This window comes from Moschus berezovskii, chromosome X (assembly GCF_049115385.1).
Source record: "Moschus berezovskii isolate FMDL1 chromosome X, NW_MosBer_1.0, whole genome shotgun sequence".
In the NCBI taxonomy this organism is placed as follows: domain Eukaryota; kingdom Metazoa; phylum Chordata; class Mammalia; order Artiodactyla; family Moschidae; genus Moschus; species Moschus berezovskii.
The window spans coordinates 51,106,185-51,131,586 of NC_142488.1; the positions used below are offsets into that span (position 1 = coordinate 51,106,185).

The 25,402-nt window shown below is 45.5% G+C and overlaps 1 protein-coding gene across 5 annotated transcripts; it reads right to left on the reverse strand.

The window, feature by feature from the left end:
- Positions 1–786: 786 nt before the first annotated feature.
- GPR173 (G protein-coupled receptor 173) lies at positions 787–25,045 on the reverse strand. 5 transcript variants are annotated; one of them, XM_088833638.1, is made up of 3 exons: positions 24,707–25,045; positions 24,334–24,491; positions 787–4,720 (listed from the first exon to the last, which is right to left on the reverse strand). In XM_088833638.1, exon 3 carries the CDS (start codon positions 4,621–4,623, stop codon positions 3,502–3,504), a length of 1,122 nt encoding a protein of 373 aa, XP_088689764.1. In that variant the 5' UTR covers positions 4,624–4,720; positions 24,334–24,491; positions 24,707–25,045; the 3' UTR covers positions 787–3,501. The 5 variants fall into 5 exon arrangements, 2 of the variants coding, with proteins under 2 accessions (XP_088689764.1, XP_055294665.1); XR_008687520.2 differs by lacking the exon at positions 787–4,720 and adding exons at positions 22,590–23,529; positions 23,689–23,776 and having other exon boundaries at positions 24,334–25,045; XR_008687519.2 differs by lacking the exon at positions 787–4,720 and adding exons at positions 22,590–23,539; positions 23,689–23,776 and having other exon boundaries at positions 24,334–25,045.
- Positions 25,046–25,402: the final 357 nt, after the last annotated feature.

Consider the following 25,402-nt stretch of genomic DNA (forward strand, 5'->3'; position numbering starts at 1 on the left):
AGCAACTACGCACTTCTTAAATCTGCCCCTTCCCCTCGGCCCTGCTTTTGCCCCTGCAGCGGCGAACTCTGAGGCAGCGAACTCGGGGCTCGGGTGGCCCTGAAGGAGCCTGAGGTTTGGAAATCGAAGGTCTTTCGTTTGGGGCCAGGTTTTGACGTGGCGTTTCCCATTTCTGCAAAATGGCTCTAGCAATAATAATCACACCAAAAAACTAACTTCCTCTGCGTCATGAAAATTATTGTGACTCAGTTCATCTGCTAGATCTTTCTAGGACTTTCTATTTCTTCATCAACTCCATACTTGTTTCCACCCTTTCCTCTCAATTTCCTCAGTGTATGCTGCTTTTAATTGTATTTTAGACTGGGGGGGCAAATGGATGGTCTCTCATGAAGCACAGTGGTGGGGTTCTGTCTTCCGTCTGGGATTCGTGTCACAGGTCTGCTTCTCACTTTTAAACCCTGACAAAATCACTGCCTCTTTCTGAGCTTGTTTCCTCTCCTCTAAATAAGGTGTCACTAAAAAGACATTTAGAAAACTGCCCATAGCAGTCTTGTCGTGGTAGCAGAAAATTTGAGACACCTACAGACACATCATCCAGGAGAATGAATAAAAATGTGATATATGTATAAGATGGACCACTAGAATGAATTAGGTGTAAACACGGCAACATGGCTGGATATCTCAAAAAACAGAATGTTGAGTGAAGAAAGAAACGGTACAAGATTTATAGTACAATACTGTTTATGTAAATTAAAACACATAACAATACCATACATTTTCCACATATACACGTATATGTAAATAAAACACATGAATGGTGGATTGGAAAAACACACGTTAAATACACAAGAGTGGGGTGCCTATGTGGGAGGGGGGATGGGATTAGGGATGGGTGATGAAGTGGACAAAACAAAACAAAAAAGAATATAAGGGCTTCATATGGACCAATGATGATACAGTATGCCAAGAACTGAGGAGTATGGTCAACTCAATTCTGTGCATCTCATAAAGTAATTGAGCGCCCAGGGAACAGGCTGGCTGGGGAGACTCCCAGGCTTGTTTGTTTGTTTTTTCCCTGTGACATCCATCCCTCTGAATTTAATCAAACCTTACCAAAATCCCAGCTGTATACAGTGGATCCTTCTGAAGGGCTCCTATCCAAGACTGAGCAGTCCCTCCATAAGCCATTACTTAGTGTGTGTGTGGGGCATTACCTAACCCAACAGTTCCCCCAAGTTTGATCCCCAATTACCAGTCCCCATTCTCCATGGTGGTCCAGTTTCAGGAACATCTTATCTGGGTTTTTGAGAGGAGACTCATACAGGAGTTGGGAGTGGTACTTGGGGGCTCCAGACTTTTGGAAGAGATGGGATTCTCAAGTATCCTGTCCCCCATGTTCAGAGCCTGGGCCAGGGGAGGAAGATCTTTTGAGATGGGAGTCTACCCTCTTGCTACATCCATACATATCATTTTCAAGTTCCATCTCTCTGACCATTCTACTTCCTGCTGCAGGAACATACTACTGTTTTGTCTTCTCTCAATTAGGTGCATATGTGCATGTGTGTGCTCACATGCACTGTATATGTCTCCACATACAGGCATTTGCTCACATGTGTGCCCCAGGCCAGAGTGCACCCCAACAAAGTCAAACAGACACACTGTCTCTCTTGACCATACCTCCCTACATGTGGTCATTGCAGATAGGGCACACACCCACCCACACACACAGACAGAAAGAGAAAACATCCAATATAGCATTGTTCATTTCAGTTTTCCATTTACAAAATCCAATGGTGAATCCAGGCAGTTAGAAAAAAGAAATAGAGGAAAATCCTCCTGAATGTACCCTATCTACCCCCACCCCACTCCCTGGAAAAGGCACCCCCATCACTATCACTGAGAGAACAGGTACCCCCCTGTATACCAGTCTCTCAGCCACTCTGGCCTGCCTTTCCAGGGCCACTCCATAACCAGGCTCATTAATGTCTCTCTTGCCTAGAGTGCCTTCTCCATTCTTCTTGCTTAAGTCAAGGCTTGCCCAGTTCCGGAGCTGTCTTAGGGTAGGGAGGGAGTGTAGGACAAGGGCTTCTATAGGGGAGAGAAAGGGGGTGGAAAAATACAGATCTCCCGCTCTCCCAGGAGGTGAGAGGGGGACACAGAACCAGGCAAAGAATGCCAGTTTGGCTCACCAGTCCATAAGACTTGATGTGAACCCAGAGTGGGTTCTGCCCTGGGAAGGAGGCTTTGGATCTCCCGCCTGGGGAATCTGGCTGCATTCTGCTCCACTTGGGGTGGAAGTAATGGTGGAGGGGAGAAGAGGGGAAGGGCTGTTCAGAGCAAGGAAGTTGGGGGCCAAGGGCCCAGAAGGCCAAGGGTTACCAAAGAGGGGCCTGAGGCCCCTGAGGCTTTAAGGGACAAAAAGAGGTCAGAGAGGAATGGACTCAAGTCCACAGTGCCTTGGAGCTTATACCACTATGACTTACCAAGGCCCTCAAAGAATTTTCATCTTTAGGAGAGTAGCATGAACTCAGGTGACAATTCTGGGGTTCAACTCTGCTCTGACCCCAGGCTTTGGGATTCAGCCATTCTGGGGAAGTTTGACTTTCTCCCTACACTTCCCTGGAGGGGTGCTGCTCCTGCCTGTATGGCACCCATATTGACTTCAGTGGGGCTGGAGTGGATATCCATCCTCAGGAAGAAGAGCTGTAGGATGGGGATCCTGGAGGCAGCTTGAGAGAATGCAGCCAAGCTGAGGTCTCTTCAGCTTGAGGCATATTGCTCACATCCTGCTATTCACCTAACCTGGGCCCATCCCAGAGGCCCTTCTCCCTCCCCTCCTTGTTTCTCAAACAAATGCTCAAGAAACACTTGGGAGGTCTGGACATGGTAGGGATGGATAAAAGATTGGCCTTGGGACCAGGGTTAGCCTAAAACAACATTGCACACAACATAGCAATTAAACCTTGCTCCCTGGGGACTGAACACCCACTTTGGTCCCTTTCGTCAGCAGATCAATTTCATCCAGGCCTTGCTAAAGGACTTGGAAGGAGAGGGTGCGTGGGAGCAGAAGGGACAATAAGAGCTCTAGAAGTCTATTTTACAGGACAAATTTCCCCCTTCTGGACAATGTCAGAGGAGAGACATTAAAGCAAGAAAGCCTGTCTCCTCAGCTATGAGTAGGAAAACCTGCATTTTCAGTTTTATTTTTTTTTCTGAATTGTCACTTCTGAGAGAGAGAGAGAGAGGAGAGAGACTGTAGAAGTGGAGAAGGAGGAGGTGGAGATAGGCTCCGTAGGACTAGAAATGCATCTTTCCCAGTCCCCACCCAGTCCCCAGCCCTGGGGAGGTGTTGGCAAAGGTGCCTAGATTCCAGGTTGTTCCAGGGTCTGGGGCTGGAGCTCAGAAAGAAAGGCTCCTGTATGGAGCCCTACCTCTTCCCTTCTGTTGGCTTCATCATGGTGGCCACGACCTTCTCCCTGCCTGTCTGCCTACCAGCCTGCTTCACATCACACAGTAGGGTTCTCTAGGAGCTGGGGCACCTCCTGTGCCCCAGCAGGGGGCGTGAGTCCTCAGGCACTTCTTGAGGTCCTTGTTGAGCAGGAAGCAGACGATTGGGTTGACAGCAGCCTGGGCGAAGCTCATCCAAACAGCAGTGGCCAGGTAACGGTGGGGCACGGTGCAGGCTTTCACAAACACTCGCCAGTAGCAGGCCACGATGTAGGGTGACCAGAGGAGCAGGAAGAGCAGCGTGATCGCGTAGAACATACGGCCCAGCTGCTTTTCACCCTTGACCTCGTCCATGCCCAGCAGCCGCCGGCTGGCTGCATGCCCATTCTGCCGGATACCCAGTAGGGTTGGTGGCATGGGCCCTCGGCCAAAGCCAGCGATCCAATTGGCAGCAGCCTGGCCAGTGGCCCCAGGGCCATGGAATGTCCAGTTCTGACTGATGGCTGGCACCATCTGCACAGGCTTCATCTTGCGGTGACGATACTCGAAGAGGAGCAGCTTGCCATAGACAGCATGTGTGGCTGCCATGAGCACAGCCAACATAAGCATGAAGCCCAGCGTGTCATTGGCCTTGAAGTAGCGATGCTCAAAGATACACTGGTCCTCCTCACGGATGAACTTGTAGGTGCCCACGTCGAAGACAGGTGGGAAGGCCATGGCCACAGACAGGGTCCAGGCCATGCAGATGACAGCTGCGCATGTCCAGAGTGTCATGCGCTTGGCATAGAAGCGGTGGTGGGCGATGGCCATGTAGCGTGTGACGCTAATGCAGAACAGCATGAAGGCCGCATGGAAGCAAAAGAGCACAGCCATAAAGGCCACAATCTTGCAGCTGAGCGCACTGAAGGTCCATGAGGAGCCGTGGCGCACAGAAGCCAGCACAAAGGGGAAGCAGACGGCAGAGCGTATGCCGTCAGCCAGGCACAGGTCCAGCAGAAAGTAGTAAGGAGCCTTGTGCAGGGCACGGTCCTTGAGCACCAGCAGGGACAAGATGGCATTGCCCGCCAGGCTCACGCACATGATCAGTCCCAGCAGCACCAGCTTCACGTAAGCCGCTGCTGATGGTGGAGATAGTGCACCGCTCACCTCCTCGGGCTCTCCAGTGGTGTTGGCCATACTGAGGGGCAGGGGCTGCTCCCAACCCTATGGGGTCAGCCAGTCCAGTACTCGATGGGCCCCAGGGGACTCCATCAGTTGTTCTGCTGGGCTGCACCTGCAAGTGAGGATGATGGGGGAGACACAGACACAGATAGACAGAGGTATGAGGGCAAGAGAGAGCGTGAAAACACACACACAGGGGCAGAGAGAGTGAGAAAGGACAGAGCAAAGAGAAAATGGACACAAATTGAGACAGAAATGGAGGGGATGAGAAAGAGTTAGAAAAGATAGGGAGACAGAACCAGAGAGACAAGAAGAGGGGGAAAGAAGGAGAGAGTAGGGAGGGAGAGAGAGAAACACAAGAAAAAGAAACAGTGAGAAACAGATGGAAAGGAAAGGTGAGGAAGAAAGAGAAAGGGCAGTGTTAGTGTGTCTACGCAGCCTCCCCTCTTACTCCCAGCTGGTGTCAGGCCCTGCCCCTGGCCCACTGCTGCTCTTCTTCCCTCCTTGCTGGGTGAGGGGTGCTTCATCTCTCTGGATGTCCTCGGTTACCTCTTTCCTCCACTGGTGGGAATGTGGGTGCGGCTCTTCTCTCCCTTTGTAAAGCCCAAAGGTTGTGTTCTTTGAACTTTTAAAACTGCCACCCATAGTAAGAAATACATTTTACATCAAAACCTGATACACATACACACATGTGCACATAGAGCTGAACCCAAAGTTTCACAAAACAGTATAGCTCCTATATATAATGCACCTCATTAGCTTTTATTTCACAGTGGTTTTTATTTTTTAGCTTTTTGGTTAACAGTAGTAGCCACTCATTAAATAGGTTTCTTTAGTCATAATGAATGTGTTTAGCACACTCATGGAACAGTGGGAAGATCAGTGTGGTTGGACCAGGGCGGGCAAGAGAGACAGTGGAAAGTGAATTCACAGAGGGGTCTGGGGCCAGACCGTGCAGGGCTGTGGGCCATGACAAAGATTTGGTTTTTACTTTAAATGAAGTGGAAAGTATGTGTGAACATAAAGATATAGATATGCTTGTATGTACTTATTTCTTGAAAAACTATTTATTGAGCACCTACTGTGTACCAGGCACTGGTGAAACAGATGTGAAATAAACAGACAAAGGTCTCTGCTCTTGTTAAGTTGACATTCTAGATAATAAAGAAGATACATAGGTGAATTATAGTAGGTCAGATGATGATAAGTTCCTAAATTTAAGGAGGGAAGGGGGATAGGAAGTGCCAGGGGTGGGGGAAGTACAGTTTTGTTTATTTATTTTTGGAAGTACAGTTTTAAATGAGGTAGACAGGGAAAGCTTCATGGAAGAGGTGTCATCTGAGCAAAAATATGAAGGAGGTGAGTGAGCCATGTGGATATCTGGGAGAAGAGAAGTCTAGGCAGAGGGAATAGCCAGAACAAAGGCTCTGAGGTGAGACTGCACGTGGTACATTTGAAGAAGAGTAACGAGATAGGTGGAATGGAATGATCAAGGGGAAAGTGGTAGGAGAGCTCAGCAAGGTGGTGAGGCCAGATCACATAGGTCCCACTGAGGACTCTGACTTTTAACCTGAGTGAGATGGGCGCCATGGGAGAGTTTTGCACAGAGACAGATGTGATATGACTCAGGATTGAATGGGATCCTGCTTGCTGTTGTGAGGAGCATAGACCATGTGAGGCAAAGGCAGAAGTAGAGATATGACTTAGGAGGCTCCTGTAGTAATCTGGGTGAGAAAACAGCACCCCTGTGCCTCCCTGCCCTGCTTTATTTCTCTTCCTGGAAGGAATTTCTCTCTTCTGATGCACTACATAATTTACCTTTTATAAAGTCGTTTTAATTTATTTATTTATATTGTCATATAGTTGATATAAATATTATATAAGTTACAGTGATTCACAGTTTTAAAGACTATACTTCATTTATGGTTATTATAAAATATTCACTTTAAAATTTTGATTTATTGCCTGCCCCTCCCTATTCGAAGGAAAGCTCCACGAGGGTAGGGGTTATCAACTCACACACTCTAGAAGAGCAGTGCAGAGCCCACCATAGGCTCTCAGTCAAAAGCTGTCAAATCAATTGGTTGAGGGACTAGTGGGGGTGCTAGTGGCTCAGGGAGGGCCACCTGGAGGCATCCAGGTAGGATTTGCTGAGAAAGCAGTCTGGGTAGTGTGTGAATGGGAGGGCACAGGAAAGCTTGGGGGTAAGTAGGAAAGCTCTCAGTGTATGAGGGCTGGGTGGGAGATATAGGGCATGATAGGATAGCAGGGCAGGTTTCCCAGGAAAGGCAGTAAAGCAGAAGCCAGAGAAGCTCAGAACTCCTGCTGGGGCTGGGATGGCATTGAGGTTGGAAGAGGTGGGGCTTGAGTGGATGTCTTTCTACCCACTCCCTTCCTGGAAAATGGCTCCCCTCTGCACTGTTTCTCAGTTCAATCCAACTGAGCCTGCCACAGCCACCTGGGGCCAAACTTTTCTTATGGTACCCCAAAGTCTTAAAGCCAATGCCAGTGGACCAAGAGAAGGTGCTAGGGCAGGGGCTTGAGAGAAGTGGAGTTGGTGGGCCCCTTCAGCCCCTCAAGGCCTCACAGCTCCCACAGATCTGTGGACCAGCTGATAGCTGGGTGTGTGTAAATATGTACACACACATACACACACACACTCCTTAGCCTTGAGGAGTGGCAGGGGGAAGTGATAGAGACAGAGATTGAATGTAAGACAGAGTCAGAGAGACACACAAGCAACAGAGAAAGAGAGGAGCAGAAAGAGAGAGATGGAGACATAGGAACGTGGTGGGAGAAATAAACAGAGAAAGGACAGAGGTTTACATAGAGAAGAGGAGACAGACAGGAAGAAGAGAGGAAGTCAAAAAAAGACAGACAGACACACACACACAGAGAAACAGAGACAGTGCAAGAGACCGACAAGGGAGAAATATAGAGACAGAAAGGTGAAAATAGAGAGATGAGAGTGGGAGAGAAACACAGAGAGAAAAAATAGAGACAGAGAGAGGGGGGGAAGGAGACAGAGACAAAGAGAGAGAAGGACAGGGGTAATGCCAGGAAAGGGAGAAAGATGTAGAGAAATAAAGCGACAGGGATGGGGAGTGAGAGACAGATATAGAGAGGTGATGAAGATAGAGAGAGGCAGAAATAAAGATGGATACAGAGAGAGGGAGACACAGAGAGACAAACTAAGACCAAGAAAGTGGATAATGTGTAGCTTAGAGTCTCAGTGAAAACAAAAACAAACACTAAAACAGAACAAACAAAACAAAAAACCATAAAACAATACCAGCAAACAAACAAAACCCTGGTGTTGCCTAGAAAGCTGGGGTGATAATATAAAAAAAATGAGGAGAGGGTTCTGAGCACGGACGGGCAGCCACAGCCTGGGACCATCCCAGACTAAGGATGCATGTGCATATGAGTGACACGTACACACCTGCCTGTGCCCAGATGCCCTTAGAGATACACAGACACCAACACACACACTCAGAATCACATAGGCTATTTCTATAGAGACCAACGGACAGCAACCAGCTCACATATAGGGGCACTGGTGTGCGTGGGAGGTGTACATACACACACACACACGGTATATTGTGTATGCTGCCTCATTCACACGGCAGTGTACCCCTGCTTAAACACCCGTGCTTTGTTCTCAATAAAGGTATTGCTGCCCCCTAGGGGAAATTTTGGACATTTATAGGAGCATTTTTTGGTTGCCACAGCGCTGAGTATGTCCTTCTAACATTTTTGGAGTCCTTCGTGAGGATGTTGGCTGTCCAGAGACTTGTAGGGCAATTCCACACAGTCAACATATGTCTCAAATCCCATAGAATTTTGGACTTGGCATGAACTGAACCTAGACTCTAACTCTATTTCACTGATAAACACAGTTGTTTCTTTGATTTAATATATGCTGAATTATCCAGGAATGTGGTTGTCACGCTAAGTCTAGAGACTATGCTTTGTTTTTTGGAGCACTTTCCTTGAGTAGTTCACTATTTCGGAAACTCTCATTCCTAGGCCTTTGCCTGTCATTTTCCTGCACTTTGTACAAAGGGCAGCTTCTGATTTTTCCCCTTCTCTAAATCTGTGTTTACCTGTTACGTTACAAGCCTTTAATTCACTGAATCTCTTAGGGAATGTCATGTCCAAGCATTTCTGTATTGAAATACAAATTATTTTCTTATAAATCACTTTTATTTCTTATTTATATATATTAGAGTTAATACAATGTGGATATGGTATAAAATACTATATGTCTTCTTTTGAAATTATATATGCAGAGAGGTTATATTATCTAAGAACTTAATGTCCAGATGGTAAAGAGGCGTTACAAAATATGTTACATAAAAGATGGTGTTGTGTACGGGAAGCCTAAGAATTGCTCATATGCACAGATACACTCAGACACACACGCCCATAACATACATGTGCAGTGGCCCACAAACCCATTAATTACAACTCCCCTAACACACACACAAACTCTTAAATCCTGAGAGATACACATACATAAACCTACTCATTGTCACTCACACTCAGGCTCATATATACCCTTTGTCCCAGTGGACCTGATTATTCAAATCCTCTCATGTATTCAAACTCTTGCAACACAGGTATGAAAACAGTGGCATATCTGTATTATCACATATACAATCTTGGTTATACACACTAACACTCAGTTACATACACCAGCGTGCTCACATGCACTTGAACCCTGACACACACACATATACACACACAAACACACATATGTATGTGTATACAGACAGACTGCCCCTCAGATACCAACAGAAAAAATAGACTAGTTAAAAACTACTCATATATACACACATGTACATACTCTAACACACAGAGACCAACTGATCCAAGATGTCTCACACAGATTAGTTACACTCACCAACACAGATATGCATACCCTAGCACAGGTACACACTGTTGCCCATTCATGTACATTATGCAGAGAAGTAGACCAGCTCCAATGTGCGCACGCGTGCGCGCGCGCACACACACACACACACACACACACACACACACACACCCCTTAGCAAAATGCAAGCACAAGCAAACACAAAGAGAAAAGCCAGATATAGTATATACAGATAGACTCTCACACACAGATGTCTATACACACACAAACTTGCTCACAACTCAGATACACTTACTTGACATATACATCCTGCAACAGGTATATATCAAGAGACAAACCTGTGCAAGTGCACACAGCAGCCAACTCTGGAACATACAGGTGGAAACATTAGCAGAGCTGCCCTGGGTTGGAGCAAGATGGGGCTCAAGGGGACCATGTGAGAAGGGAGGTTGTAAATATCTGGACTGCTTCTTGTAGGAATATCCCAGATAGTTGGATTATTACTTTGATTGCCACTTTTTGTTCATAATCAGTAAGACTTTTTGCTTTTGCCCATATGTGTACAATGTTTGCTTTTAATTTTATCTCATTCTTATTTTTGGGCAATTTTTTTTCCTACAAAAATAGAAGGGCTGTATGATTGTAGCTGTTATTACTGTTATATAGTATCATGTGCTCAGTTGCTCAATTGTGTCCGACTCTTTGCAACCCCTTGGACTGTAGCCCGCCAGGCTCCTCTGTCCATGTGATTTTCCAGGCCAGAATACTGGAGAAGGTTGCCATTTTCGCTTTCAGGGAATCTTCCTGATGCAGGGATTGAACCTGCGTCTTTTACGTCTCCTGCATTGGCAGGTGAATTCTTTACCACTGTGCCACCTGGGAAGCCCTATATAATATCAGGCGTTCCTAAAGAGAATATACCTATTTTGTTAATTTCCTTGATTATTGCTTATTTTTTAAAAAATGTTCTCTTCTAGAACATTTCAAACAGAAATGTAGAAGAATCCTGTAACGAACCTCTGTGCACCCACTGCCCAGCTTCACCAACAGTCAACTCATAGGGTCTTGTTTCACCTATAACCTCACCCAGTTCTCCCACTTTCAGAGTATTCTGAAGCTTGTATATTATGCCAGTTCATCCATAAGAATTTCAGTAATTATTTCTAAAAGATAAGAACTCTTTAAAAAATATTAGAACATTTTTATTATTTCTTTGCTTATTTATTGATTTATTTGCTACTGGCTTCTAATATTTAAAATTTGGCAAATCTGATTCTTGGCAGGATTTCATAATTGATTTCACAATTAATTTTTATCTTTTATTAGGTAAAAAATTTGTCAATAAACAAGTGCAGCCTGACTACAGCTGAATTGATTCATTAAAGAGAACTCTAAGCCTTTCTGAGTGCTGCTTAAAAATATAGAAGTCCTAGAACTTGATTTTTGGGAAAAAAAATCAATTTTCAGAAGTCACAAAGGTCTGCTGACCCCTTAAATACTTAATATTCAAGTAGATTTAATTTTTAAGATATTTATTTCCTCATCAAATTGGACTTTTTGATCAAAGCTGGAAAATCAGGAGACTCATAAAACAAATGCAATAGTCTCCCCTCCAAAATAATCCAGGATATTCCTAATTTAAACAATTTAATGAGGACTGTCTCAGACTTGAGCTCAGCTGCCCAATTAGCCCTCTTTTCCTCAGCCTAAACATCCAATTTGTATGGAAAAGTTATTAAAAGAAACTTTCCCAGTAGGCTATGTTGGTCAACAGACCACAAAACAATCTATCGAACAGAGAAAGATATGGACCTTTTGAAGCATCTAGAAGAGCAAATAAAGAAACAGGATTCTTTTGAGATGAGTTAGAACATTCTTAGATGGAGTTCAACCAGCTAGTAACAAGGTTATGCAATTAACCAGTAAAGCTAAGATGCCTGCCCAGTAGAATCTTATATGTTCGCAGTCTGCTGGGAAATTGTCCACACATTTGAGACCAAATAGAAAAGGGGACACTTTCAATGATTTGTTAGGAGACACAGTGATGACAGGTCAAGGGATATCAAGATAACACTAACCCAGAAGATCACTGAATCAAAGGAGTTTTCATTTTATATTGATGTATCTCGGGATGTTGATTAACTGTGCTTGGTTTATAGTACTGGTCAGAAAGCCTTAAAAGAGATGCCAGAAGTACCAAAAAAACACTAAGGTTGAAGTATTCAAAGTGATAGATAAATATTTTGAAAAATTGTGGAAACTCTGTACAAGTCTGTGGACTGATGCTGCTGTTGTGATGGCAGGAAGTTTACAGCTAGAATTTGTTCTGAAAATGCTGAGAGTCATCCATGGAGGAGCCTTAACCGATAAAAGTTTGCCCAAAGGTCTAACTTCTACTGTAAATGATGCCAGGTGAGTTTAATTAGATCCAAGGCATTACCCACCCACTTACCAGCTTTCTCTGAAGCACTGGAATCAGTATACCTTTCTCTATTTTTTTAAACCTAAGTGTGTAGGATATTATAAAGGAGTTATGAGCTAAAAGAAAAATTTCAGCATTCCTTTGTTCTCCCTTTGCAGATTTGATGCTTACTGGCTTCAACACATGGCTCTTTGAGCACATGAATAAAATACATCAAAAATTTTCGACACTCAAAGATACATGAAAGTATACTGACAAGGTTTATGGATTTGAAGCCAAACTTCACCTTGGAAGAAGTCAAGTGAAGTATGGTTCCTTGGGTGATGCTTAGTTACCGTTATAAGGTAATACTAAAGAAGACTTCTTATGAATAGAACAAGGTCCACTTAAGGGAAAACTTCATTATTTTTAAATACTCAAAATGAAAATTTTCTGTTGGATTCAAAATTCATGACCATTTGTTACAAGAAATTTCAACATCACATTTGATTGAAAGAAAAGAAAGAGGGGTTAGATTTCAAGAAGGATCTCACCTTTGAAGCACAAAATTCAAAGGCTAAGAATGATTGATTATTGATGAAAAAAGTTTAAATCAATGAAAAAATACCCTTTATTTGCTACCACTTACTTATGCAAATAGTTTCCTCTTGACAGTGATTACTAAGAGACAGAAGAGGTTATGTAGCTATTCTCAACATAAAACCTGGGTCTGCCTGGCCATGGCAAGAATGAGTGAGTTATAAAAGGGAGGTGAAAAAGGGAAGCGTGCCCAAGCAGTTGTTCCATTTCTTAAGAAAGGTTGGTATGGTGTGAAAGCACCAGCCATATTCAACATAAGAAACTGCACCTGTTGCTTCAGAGAAACCAAAATGATATCTGATGACCCCAACACTCATGCTTTTAAGTGAGTTTTCCGAACCATGCTGCTACATTTCATACATTCAAGCTAATTACGAGGGCATTAGGGCAAACTATGCCTAAACAACCTCCGTGGAATGGGTCTTACCTTTTGACATCAAGAAGAGGCTGGCCAAAATGGAAATTTATCTCCGTGTCAAAAGTACCGATGGTTAGTTTCTTCATTTGTTTTGTTTGGGTTTTTACCAAGAAATACAACAATGATATAAATTATCTATGCTCAGCACTAAGCGATTTACCAAATCATGATGAAAATGACCATAAAATAAGACAGTCATGACTGAAGATGCAGAAGTGTGCATGAATGTTGACCACTATAGATTTGCACGAGTGAATTAAAAAGTTATGTTTACAGAAGTGAGCTCAAGTGTGCCATGAAAAAAATTGGAAAAGATTTTATTGAAAAGCTGCATACAGGGACTTCCTTGGAGGTACAGTGGTTGAGAATTTGACTGCCGATGCAGAAGACACGGGTTTGATCTCTTGTCTGGGAAGATTCCATGTGCCATGGGGCAACTAAGCCTGTGCACCAAAATTACCGAGCCCATGCTCCACAACTACTGAAGCCCACAGGCCCTAGAGCCTGTGCTCCACAACAAGAGAAGACACCGCAATGAGAAACCCATGCATCACAATGAAGAGTGGCCCCACTCGATGCAACTAGAGAAAGCCCACGCACAACAACAAAGACCCAGTGCAGCCAAAAATGAATAAATAATTTTAAAAACTGCATACAAATCTAATACTAATTAACTTCTAAAACTTGGCATTTTAATTTCCTTATCACAATTTTTATAACATAAATAAAATGTAAGGAATTTCTTTTCCCCAAATCCCAGTACCCCGAAATCCCGTTAAAGTTTACTATAGTGTGCCATACAAATATTTCACATTCTCTGTGTGCTTGGCACATTCACAGCTAGTCATATTGCATAGACACTCGCATACGCAAACAGATACACAGCACACAGGCACAAGTGTACATGGAGATTCAAATATGAACTCACATCCAGACTCACTGCGTCTGATAAGTGCAATCGGATGCTCACACACGTACCTCCCTTCCTACACAGAAAGAGTTAGGCATGTGTGTAGGTGCCCACCTACCAGCAAATCATGCAAAGATTTATTTAACACACATACAACCGCCCTTCTATAGAAATACAGCCCTACGCACTGATACATTTGCCATTCATATGGGCACGTGCATACACACACACCTACAGACCAAATCATATGGACTTATATGCTTTCAGACACAGTCATTCATGCACGGATATAAGATCTGACATCCAGACACAGGGTACGTCCTGCTCACATCCTATAGATCCAAGCCCTTCCCACCCCAGGCTCTTACACTAAGAGATTTCAACCTACTGTCTTATATAAATCCTACCCTGGCACACATACATATATACACAGCACAGACTTGCTCCCACATACAGACACATGATCACCTACCTACAGACTCAGGCTCACTGCTACATACACAGAGGCAGGTAGTATGTGGAGCAATGCAGACTCATGTATACACACACACATAGCCACTGCTGCTTATAAACATAAACACACTGATTCACACCTACACATGCATTCACATGACATAGAACACATATCTTAGTACATGACCATAAGGCGTAAATCCTCTTCACACATCCACATTGACCCACATCATCCCATATAAACCTGAATACCAACCTTCTTACATTTACAGACACACACAACATGCATACATTTACACTCTGACCACTGAAAAGCCCATTTACAGATAAAAACACACTGTGTACTACCACAGATACAGGTATATGTACTCATACACTCAGATGTGTGTATACACACAGGGCCAAACCCCCTCCATCAATCTCCCAGAACCATGCTTCCATTCTCATACACCCATGGTTTTATACACACACTGGGACACATATAACTACGAACCCACTTTTACGTACAAACACACTCTCACATATAGCCAGGATGAGCAAATACATATGGATACTGATAATGTGGCAAATATGCACATAGAAACTACCCCATTCACACTTGCAGATAGGCACATGTGACAATTTTAGTACTGGGTAACACCATATGCTTTTGAACTGTGGTGTTGGAGAAGACTCTTGAGAGTCCCTTGGACTGCAACGAGATCCAACTAGTCCATTCTAAAGGAGATCAATCCTGGGTGTTCATTGGAAGGACTGATGCTAAAGCTGAAACTCCAATACTTTGGCCACCTCATGCGACGAGTTGACTCACTGGAAAAGACTCTGATGCTAGGAAAGGTTGGGGGCGGGAGGAGATGGGGACGACAGAGAATGAGATGGCTGGATGGCATCACCGACTCTGTGGACATGAGTTTGAGTGAACTCCGGGAGTTGGTGATGGACAGGGAGGCCTGGCGTGCTGTGATTCATGGGGTCGCGGAGAGTTGGACACGACTGAGCAACTGAACTGAACTGAACACCATATAAGGTGCTAAACACAGTCCAAAGCACTTTTTGAATATTAACTCATCCAATTCTCATCCTATGAAATAGGTAGTATTATTACCCTACTTTACAGATAAGAAATTAGGGCATAGTTGAGGTTAGGTGACTTTCCCAAAGCCACACAGCTAATAAAGGCAGAACTAGGATGCAAACTTAGAGCCTGGCTTGAAACCTTACAGATTTAACTTACTCACATGTAGAAACACACTCACCTCAAACACATATACAGATACACACTACTCTATCACAAGCACATGTACACACAAGCCATGTACTCAGGCTCAGGAACAGTCACATACATACACATACATAAACACTCCATATACACATATACACATACATATATATATCTGTATACACATATACAGACAACCCAGCAGAGGTGTATTTTGCCCCAGGAAAGATATATACATTCATACACATTCCCCAAATCATGCACCCCACCAAGACACACCCATACTATCAAACACACATATATACCACCAACACACCATCTAGATAATTCCACATCACATACAGATGTACCCACATCCATAGATATACTCCCTACCCAGATATAATAAACTGTGGAAAATTCTGAAAGAGATGGGAATACCAGACCACCTGATTTGCCTCCTGAGAAATCTGTATGCAGCTCAGGAAGCAACAGTTAGAACTGGACATGGAACAACAGACTGGTTTCAAATAGGAAAAGGAGTACGTCAAGGCTGTATATTGTCACCCTGCTTATTTAACGTATATGCAGAGTACATCATGAGAAACGCTGGGCTGGAGGAAGCACAAGCTGGAATCAGGATTGCCGGGAGAAATATCAATAACCTCAGATATGCAGATGACACTACCCTTATGGCAGAAAGTGAAGAAGAACTAAAGAGCCTCTTGATGAAAGTGAAAGAAGAGAGTGAAAAAGTTGGCTTAAAACTCAATATTCAGAAAACAAAGATCATGGCATCCAGTCCCATCACTTCATGGCCAATAGATGGAGAAACAGTGGAAACAGTGTCAGACTTTATTTTTTTGGGCTCCAAAATCACTGCGGATACTGATTGCAGCCATGAAATTAAAAGACGCTTACTCCTTGGAAGGAAAGTTATGACCAACCTAGACAGCATATTAAAAAGCAGAGATGTTATTTTGCCAATAAAGGTCCATCTAGTCAAGGCTATGGTTTTTCCAGTAGTCATGTATGGATGTGAGAGTTGGACTATAAAGAAAGCTGAGTGCTGAAGAATTGATGCTTTCAAACTGTGGTGTTGGAGAAGACTCTTGAGAGTCCCTTGGACTGCAAGGAGATCGAACCAGTCCATCCTAAAGGAAATCAGTCCTGAATATTCATTGGAAGGACTGATGTTGAAGCTGAAACTCCAATACTTTGGCCACCTGATGCGAAGAGCTGACTTATTTGAAAAGACTCTGATGCTGGGAAAGATTGAAGGTGGGAGAAAAGGGGACGACAGAGGATGAGATGGTTGGATGGCATCACCAACTCAATGGGCATGAGTTTGACTAAACTCTGGGAGTTGGTGATGGACAGGGAGGCCTGGCGTGCTGCAGTCTGTGGGGTCGCAAAGAGTTGGACACAACTGAGCAACTGAACTGAACTGAACCCAGATATACCCAAACACTCACACACTATCCATGTATATTCATATGCACACACATCACTCAGATATACTTTATCTCTCTCCCATACACCATCCAGAGAAAACTTCATACATCCTACTTAGATATACCCATTCTCACATGCCCCACCCCAAGTGGGTACACTGTTCTTTTTCTCACACACTATTTAGATGCACCCACTCTCACACACACACACACACAATACTAACACACTCTCTCACACACACACCATCTAGATACACCTCATATATATATACCTCAAATATACCTACATTCAGAGGCACTCCACCCGGATACAGCCACACTTACACAAATTCCCAACTCAGTATACCCACACTCTCACATACAACATTCAGATACACCCAAACTCACATTCCCAATCTAGAGCCCTCATACCCAACCCAGACACACCTATAGTCTCTTTCACATGTGGTATTAAGACACACCCACAATGATACACACACCATTCAAAAATACTATACTTACACACCTCACCCAGATATACTCGTCTAACTCAAATACATCCAAATGCACATAATCCAGAGACACCCTACACATGATCCAGAGACACCTACACATAATCCAGAGATACCCACTCACACACAAATCCTATCCATATACACCCACACTTCTCTGTCTATCTCTCTCACACATAAACACACAGAGCCCCACTCACACAGCCCCAGTCAGATACATCCTCTCATACATATACACAATATCCAGATTCATCCCCTGTGGACCACTAAGACACATTCAGACCCACATGCCTCATCTAGATATGCTCCACTACCATCTAGAAACGTCTGCAAATTCACACACACACATCCACCCAAATATATTCAACTTTCACACATACTGTCCAGGTGAACTTCCCCAGACACTCCACTGACCAGATACACCCAATGTTCTTATCCTCTCCACACCACCCAGATGCACCCACATTCCAAACTCACATTTCCTACCCAGCAATGTCCCCCAAACGTTCTCTCCCACACACCTTATCCGATTATACACATACTAACACATATACTCCGGAGAAGGCAATGGCACCCCACTCCAGTACTCTTGCCTGGAAAATCCCATGGACAGAGGAGCCTGATAGGCTGCAGTCCATGGGGTTGCTAGGAGTCGTACATGACCGAGCAACTTCACTTTCACTTTTCACTTTCCTGCATAGGAGAAGGAAATGGCAACCCACTCCAGTGTTCTTGCCTGGAGAATCCCAGGGACGGGGGAGCCTGGTGGGCTGCCGTCTATGGGGTTGCACAGAGTCGGACATGACTGAAGCAACTTAGCAGCAGCAGCAACACATATACTCAAGTATATGTACACCCAGATACACAGTCAAAGCTTTAACAATACACCATCCAGATATACCTTAATACACCACCCAAATACACCTGTGCTCTCACCTACCCACCATCCAGATACATTCACGTTCAAACACACTCCATCCACACGGTTTCACAAACAGCCCATATGTACCACACTCTCTCACACATCATCCAGATATACCCATTGACACTCCAACACACATTCACTCCCTAACACACTCACATTCACTCCCTGAACCAATCAAACCCAAACACTTCTACCCCATCCAGATACACCTACCCACTCCTCCTACTGGATACATTCATGCTCTCACACTCCCATCACACTCAGAAACACCTACACACTCTCTTAAACACACACACACACATAATCTAGCTCCCCCTCTCTTAATCACCATCATTCAGAATACCCACCCGCCACACACACCATGAGAATAAACCCATTCTATCTCACATATACCACACACACCTCACTCACATATACCCCTCACAGCATCCATGTGAAGTGAAGTCATTCAGTCGTGTGCGACTCTTTGCGATCCCATGGACTGTAGCCTCCCAGGCTCCTCTGTCCATGGAATTCTCCAGGCAAGAATACTGGAGTGGATTGCCATTTCCTTCTCCAGGCGATCTTCCCGACCCAGGGATCGAACCCGGGTCTCCTGCATTGCAGGCAGACGCTTTACCGTCTGAACCACCAGGGAAGCCCCCACAGCATCCATAGATACTCCCAATTATATACACACTCACACTCCACCCTCACCCAGATGTGCCCAAGTTCTCTCTTACACATACACACACACCATATTGATATACTCCATACACACTTCCAGTGCCTAGATACACTTGCGCTCTCACCCACCTACACACCATCCAAATTTACCCACACTTGAATGCCCCAGTCCATACACCCATATTCCCTCATACACTTACTCTACTCAGAAACACTCACTCCCTCTTATACACATAACATAGATAGGTCCACAACGTAAAACATACATCGAGATAGCCCCTCACTCTCTCTTGCACCACCCAGATACACTCATAACCACATATCCCTAAAATATATACAATCTCACATATCTTTCCACATAGCTACACCCAGAGTGTCACTCATATCATCCTCCACCCAATAGGCCAATGATCTCATAGTGCCTCACAAATGCATCATTCACATACACCCACATCCATACTCATCACTCTCAAACACATCCAAATGTCTCACATACAAACCCTACCCAGAAACACCCAGGGTCTCTCTTCAGTTCAGTCGCTCAGTTGTGTCCGACTCTTTGCGACCCCATGAATCACAGTACGCCAGGCCTCCCCGTCCATCACCAACTCCCAGAGTTCACTCAAACTCATGTCCATCGAGTCGGTGATGCCATCCAGCCATCTCATTCTCGGTCATCCCCGTCTTCTCCCGCCCCCAATTCCTCCCAGCATCAGTCTTTTACATATACACAAACTAGATCCTTCTCTCTCTCTCTCTCTCTTCAAATATAGAACCTCTTCCACACACACCCCACTCTACCTGAATGTACCTTCCTTTTTCACTTATACATAAACATTTAGATCTAGAATTCTGCCTGGATAGCACAATTTGGGTGCTGTGTGTAAAAACCATTTGCCGACCTTTGATACCACACAATGCCATTTTGTTCAGTGCCTTTGGTGGTGGCAAGGATGGGAAAAGAGGTCTTTGTGTTTCAAGAAATCCTTTTCTAAAGGGGTCACAGGCCCTGTTCCCTAGTAGGACATCAGTCATTATTGGTTTCACTTCCTGAGTGTGAATGATGACAGGAATTATCCTGAGACCCATACAAAAGCCCAGCACATGGTCAAGGCCAGAGAAACCCCAGAAGGTGGTCATGGATTGCTGAAGTGTTATGACTTATATTCTCTAGGATTTCTACATAATTAAAGCCAGACATGATCTAGCACGGTACCACTGACCCTCAGACATGCACATAAATACATGTTGGGATACACAGAGCATAATGCAGACTCACAAGTATCCTCCCTTATCTTCCCCTTCGATGATCAGACCTATCTGCACAAGCCCAAAGCCAAATCTCTTTCCCTGAGACATGCATGTGCACAAATACCTACACTCATCCCTACACATAGGTACTCCCACGACAGTGAACACTCATACTGCACTTGGTCCCGCATATGCACACCCATTTATCCTCAAACACAGACATATAGGCATAGTATATATTCACACGACATAATGCCCATGAAGAACATATATTCACTCACAAACACAGGTGTATACACAGGCAAATTTATGCATATGTCCATAGACAGGCAGACTCTGTATCACACCCAATAAGACAATGAACAAACATGACACACAGAAGTGAGCTCCCGAATACACACATGTACAGTCCCAGATATTACCACATAAGCATAGTTACACATACTCACACAAAGATGTACTCACACACACAAACACCCATTATAAGCACATGCTTATAATTTAGATGGTGTACTCATACATGGCATTCGAACACACACAGACACACACACAACTGGGCATGTACACCTGTAAGCATATTCACATGAACTCAGGCTTGTACATCATTCCTTCATGCATGAAATCAGACATGAAGACACAAATTACTTACAAAACACACTCACTCACAATTATGCACACCATGTATGTACGTTGACACATGTTCATACACCCACATGAGAAACTATGCAAACAAAAGAAGATTCATGCACATGTGGAATAGTCACATATTCTCACAAGCTTGTACACCCGCACAAGAAGAATTGCTAACACTCATCACAGACATACTCATGCAAAGACATCCTCACACACACACACACACTCAAATGCACTTACAGGTCAAGAGGGGCGTGTATATTTACTCACTTATACTGTTCTACAACATACACTCCAAAACAAACAAAGGTAAACACAAATACACATATACAAATAATTAGAACTGTACAAACTTGTACAGTTTGGACACCTGTACATTCAGACAGACACACATATGGGCATATTTACACACACATACACTTAGATGTGTGTGAATACACAGGCAAATATACAGACATGTTCACTCAAGTGCACACACAGCTAATATTCACACATACTAGCATACACACATACATTCAGTCACTCACAGGCATTTCCACACTCACACATTCAAATTCACTCAGAAATTCAAACAAAATACATAATGAGACATGTGCATCCAAGAATTATTAGAATAGTTGCTCATGCAAACCACACTCAGAAATGCACTTACACACAAGAGTATACCCACAAACACAAGTAGATGTATACATGAATGTAGCCATTTATCTATGCACACAGCCTTTTGTGTATATATTTAAAGGTGTACAGCCCTCAGCCATACTCATATATTCAAATGTGCACACATAGGCAAACCCACAAGATATACTTTCATGCACAAAACATGTGCATTCACATACTCTCCCCTTCCCACACAATTAGTTCTTTTTATACTAGTGTGACCATCTATACTAACATTTCCCTAATCAGATGTGGACCCAACGGTCTGTCTACAGACAATATGTTTTCAAACATGTGCACACAGACATAATTCAAAATGTTGGAGAATCCACAAAAACATTCACACACAGGCCTACTCATACATATACATGACAGGGACACCTATGCAGAAGCATGTTCACACACACATACCTTCCCATACATGCATGGACACACACACACACACACACAAGCCCGTTCACTTAGAAATACACCGTTTAGATGCACCTATACTCATATGCACACATGGGTACACACAAATATACACAATCAGATCTACCCAGGCAATCACCTAACAGGATATGCACACCTAGACATTCTGAAACCCTCATACTCATACACATACAATCAGACATGTACATTCAAAGACAAATGGATACCACACACATATAACACAGCCAGGCATTCAACAGGCCTATTGGCTCAGAGAAACAACACCCTCACTCAGGCTTAGGATCAAATATGCCCATTTGCCCACCCAGACAGATATGCAAAGTCATACCCACTCCCTTGTACAAATGATCCTACTCAGACACCTACACACTTGCACACCATCATGTGACCTGCTCATACACACAGACTCATACACATTCATAGTGCCCATGAACAGATGCACACACACAGCCATATGTTTTCAGTTGCACATATATACCAATGCTCAGGCCTAGATGCCTCTGGACCATGTGTGGGAGTCTCTCCCTTCTGTACCAAGGGCTTCTTTATAAAAGTCTACTCTGTACCCCAGAATGCCACCCCTCCTTGCCCCCACAGAGGAGGTCTTCTGGGCCTCAGTGTTTCCCCTCCCTCTACTCCTCCCCCGGCTTTGACAACTGTCTTCCAGTCATTGACCCCTCACACAGTGGTCCACCACATCTCCACATTCAGAAACCAGCCAGTGGACCCAACTGTCCCTCCAGCTCAAGTTCTATGTTGGGAACTCCCTGGGACCTGTCCCCCACAGCTCTGGCTGCTACATGGGCCACACCCAAAGCCCTGTGATCTCAGAAGCTTCAGCCTTGTCACCAAGCCCTGCCAATCACCAAGCCAAACTCTTGCCAAGTTTCCCCTCAACAGGGAGATGCATACATCACCAGGGTCAGCAATGCTGCAGGCTACAAGCCAGGCCTCTGCTAGCTCATGGGGGCTCAAGCCTCTATATGTGTGTGCACAGACAGGGGCAAGTTGTAGGGAAGGATCCTGGGGAGGAGGGTGGGGGCAGGAGGCTCTGCCTACCACCACCATGTATTCCTCCTTAGATGAACAGTCACAACACAGAATTGCTCCTGCCTCCCTCCCTTCCACGCCCCTCCCCCATTTACCTACCTACTGCCCACCCACTAGATCTCAGCTAAGACCCTGGAGAAGAGGGGCCATTCCTTCCTCCAAATAAGTAATGACAAAATCACCAACAATCTTGACCATGAGCTTTACTGACATTGCTTCAGGGTCACTTCTACAAACATCCTTTACTTACATGCACCAACTCATTTTGTCACTACACACACCCATGAAGGAAGGGTTACCAGTCTCTTTGGCAGATGAGAAAACTGAGGTTCAGCAAGTTTCACTTTCACTATAAGTTGCAGAGCCAGTAGTTGAGGGAGGTCTCCTTGGAGAATCCATGTTCTCCAGGTACCAGGCTTTCTTGCCTCTTCAGGCAGAGGGACGACTGGCCAACAGCATGCAAGGCCACAATATCTGGGGAGTCCCAGACACAATGTGGACATCTGAAACAGACTGAGAGCCTTGGATTAGGCTAGGGTTCACACTGTGGAGGCAACCATGTTGTGTCAGGCCCCTGCAAGGTGTTGCGTGGCACGGTCCTTGTCCCCCCCCACGGTATCAGGCAGTCTAGGGCCTGGAAGTGCTTCTCACCCCCACCTCACCTTCCTCTTAGCCCTAAAGTGGCTTCCAACCCCTAGCTGGAAATCACAGCAGTATCCTCCGTAGTGAGTGAGCAAAAGTCTTTGCTACCTGTGGGGAGAGACAGGGAAAGGAAGGAAAGAAGGAAGCAAGGAGTGGGGGGTGGTCTGGGTTGGGAGCTGCTTCTCTACCCACCTGCCAGCTCATACACATGGGCAGACACACAGACACAGACACACGCTGCATGCCGGCCAAGGAACCTGGCTGAGAGTGAAGGGAGAGGCGGAAGCTGCAGGAGGCTGAGCCTGCCCAGGGTGCAGGCATTGTGAGGGGAGCACAGTTGGGCTCCAGACATGCCTTTCACAGAGAGCACACAAGGAAATATTAACACAACTTCGTGCTCAAATGCAACCATAATTATAAAAATAGACCCTGTACAGGGAAACAGGTGGTGGTTCCCTTCCTCATGGGACATTTGGGATTGAGGAAGATAGGGAGGGCTAGAGGACTCTCCAGGCTTGGGTGCCCAAGTAGTCCTTGTGATGGAGCAGAAAGAGAGAGACAGAGTCAGAGAAAGAGAGCATGGCAGTGATAGAGACTCTGGAATCTGTGTCTGGGGACATAAGTCCCAGCCCCCCATCCTCGATGGAGGGATGCTGACTACTTACCTAGGCTCTCTCAGCAGGGCTGTCTTGAAATCCAGGGAGGGGGCTCAAGCTGTCTCACTCAGGATAAATCACTGCCCAGGCCACATTGTGGGACCCTCAAGTGATCTGGCAGCCAGTGACACTCCTGCTTCTGTTGCCGTGGATACAGCCGGGCTGGTCTAAATCGAAGACATCAGGGGAAGCAGGCACTGGAGGAGTGCACTGGGCAGGGCTGGGGGTGATAGGGAACGCCAGGTGGGCAGCACACAGCCTTGAGGTGCCCAGCTAGCTGGCAGGTGGGGGTCCGGGCAGGTGCTTCCCCAACTACACACTCCCTCCCCCATCTTCATGCCTCCGCCAAGCTGGGAGGGGGGCCAACACTGTCCCCTGCTACCCGTCTGCCCGTCTGCCCGTCTGCCCGCCAGGCTGCCGGTCTCCCCCTTCCCCCTTCCTGTCTGCTCGCTGGCCGCGCCTTTTGTCCTCAGAAGACACGGTCCCTGCGGGGCCTCTGCCAAGCCTCTAGTAGATGCTCAGGGTCCCGGGCTCCTCCCTGGAAGCACCCGGGCCATGGCCTGGGAGAGCCCCAGGTTGGGGGAGCTCTCATCCAGGCTCAGCCCGCTCCCCAGGCCTTCAGGGATGGGGAAGAGGTGCAGGTCCACAGCCAGAGGCAGCAGCAGAGGTGGAGTTGAGAAGGGGATGGACGCCAGAAAGAGGGGGTGGGGTGGAGAGAGAGGCTGGCCTGATAGCTGTGTCCTGGGTTTTAGATCCGGGTTGAGGAGGGTGGCTCAGAGCATCAGAGGGGGGTCCTGATGCAAAACAGGGGCACTATGAGCCTCTCGGAGGGACCCTCCAGTCTTGGGAACCACCCCAGCTCACACAAATGTAGGTCCCAAGATGCTGGGGACTCCCAACCTGGATAGGGCATTGGCGGGGAGCCCAGGGCACTAAGCTGGACCCCATCCGGCCTGTCCGTCCCCCCTCTCCTCGATTTGCACGCTCCCTGCCTCAGGGGCGGGCGGAGGAGGGAGGGAGGCAGGGAGGGAGAGGGAGGGAAGGAGGGAGGCAGAACCGGCAGGGAGACTCCCAGCCG

Coding starts and splice junctions, on each gene's coding strand:
- GPR173 (XM_088833638.1), bottom strand. CDS start 4,623: ATGGCCAACACCACTGGAGAGCCCGAGGAGGTGAGCGGTGCACTATCT.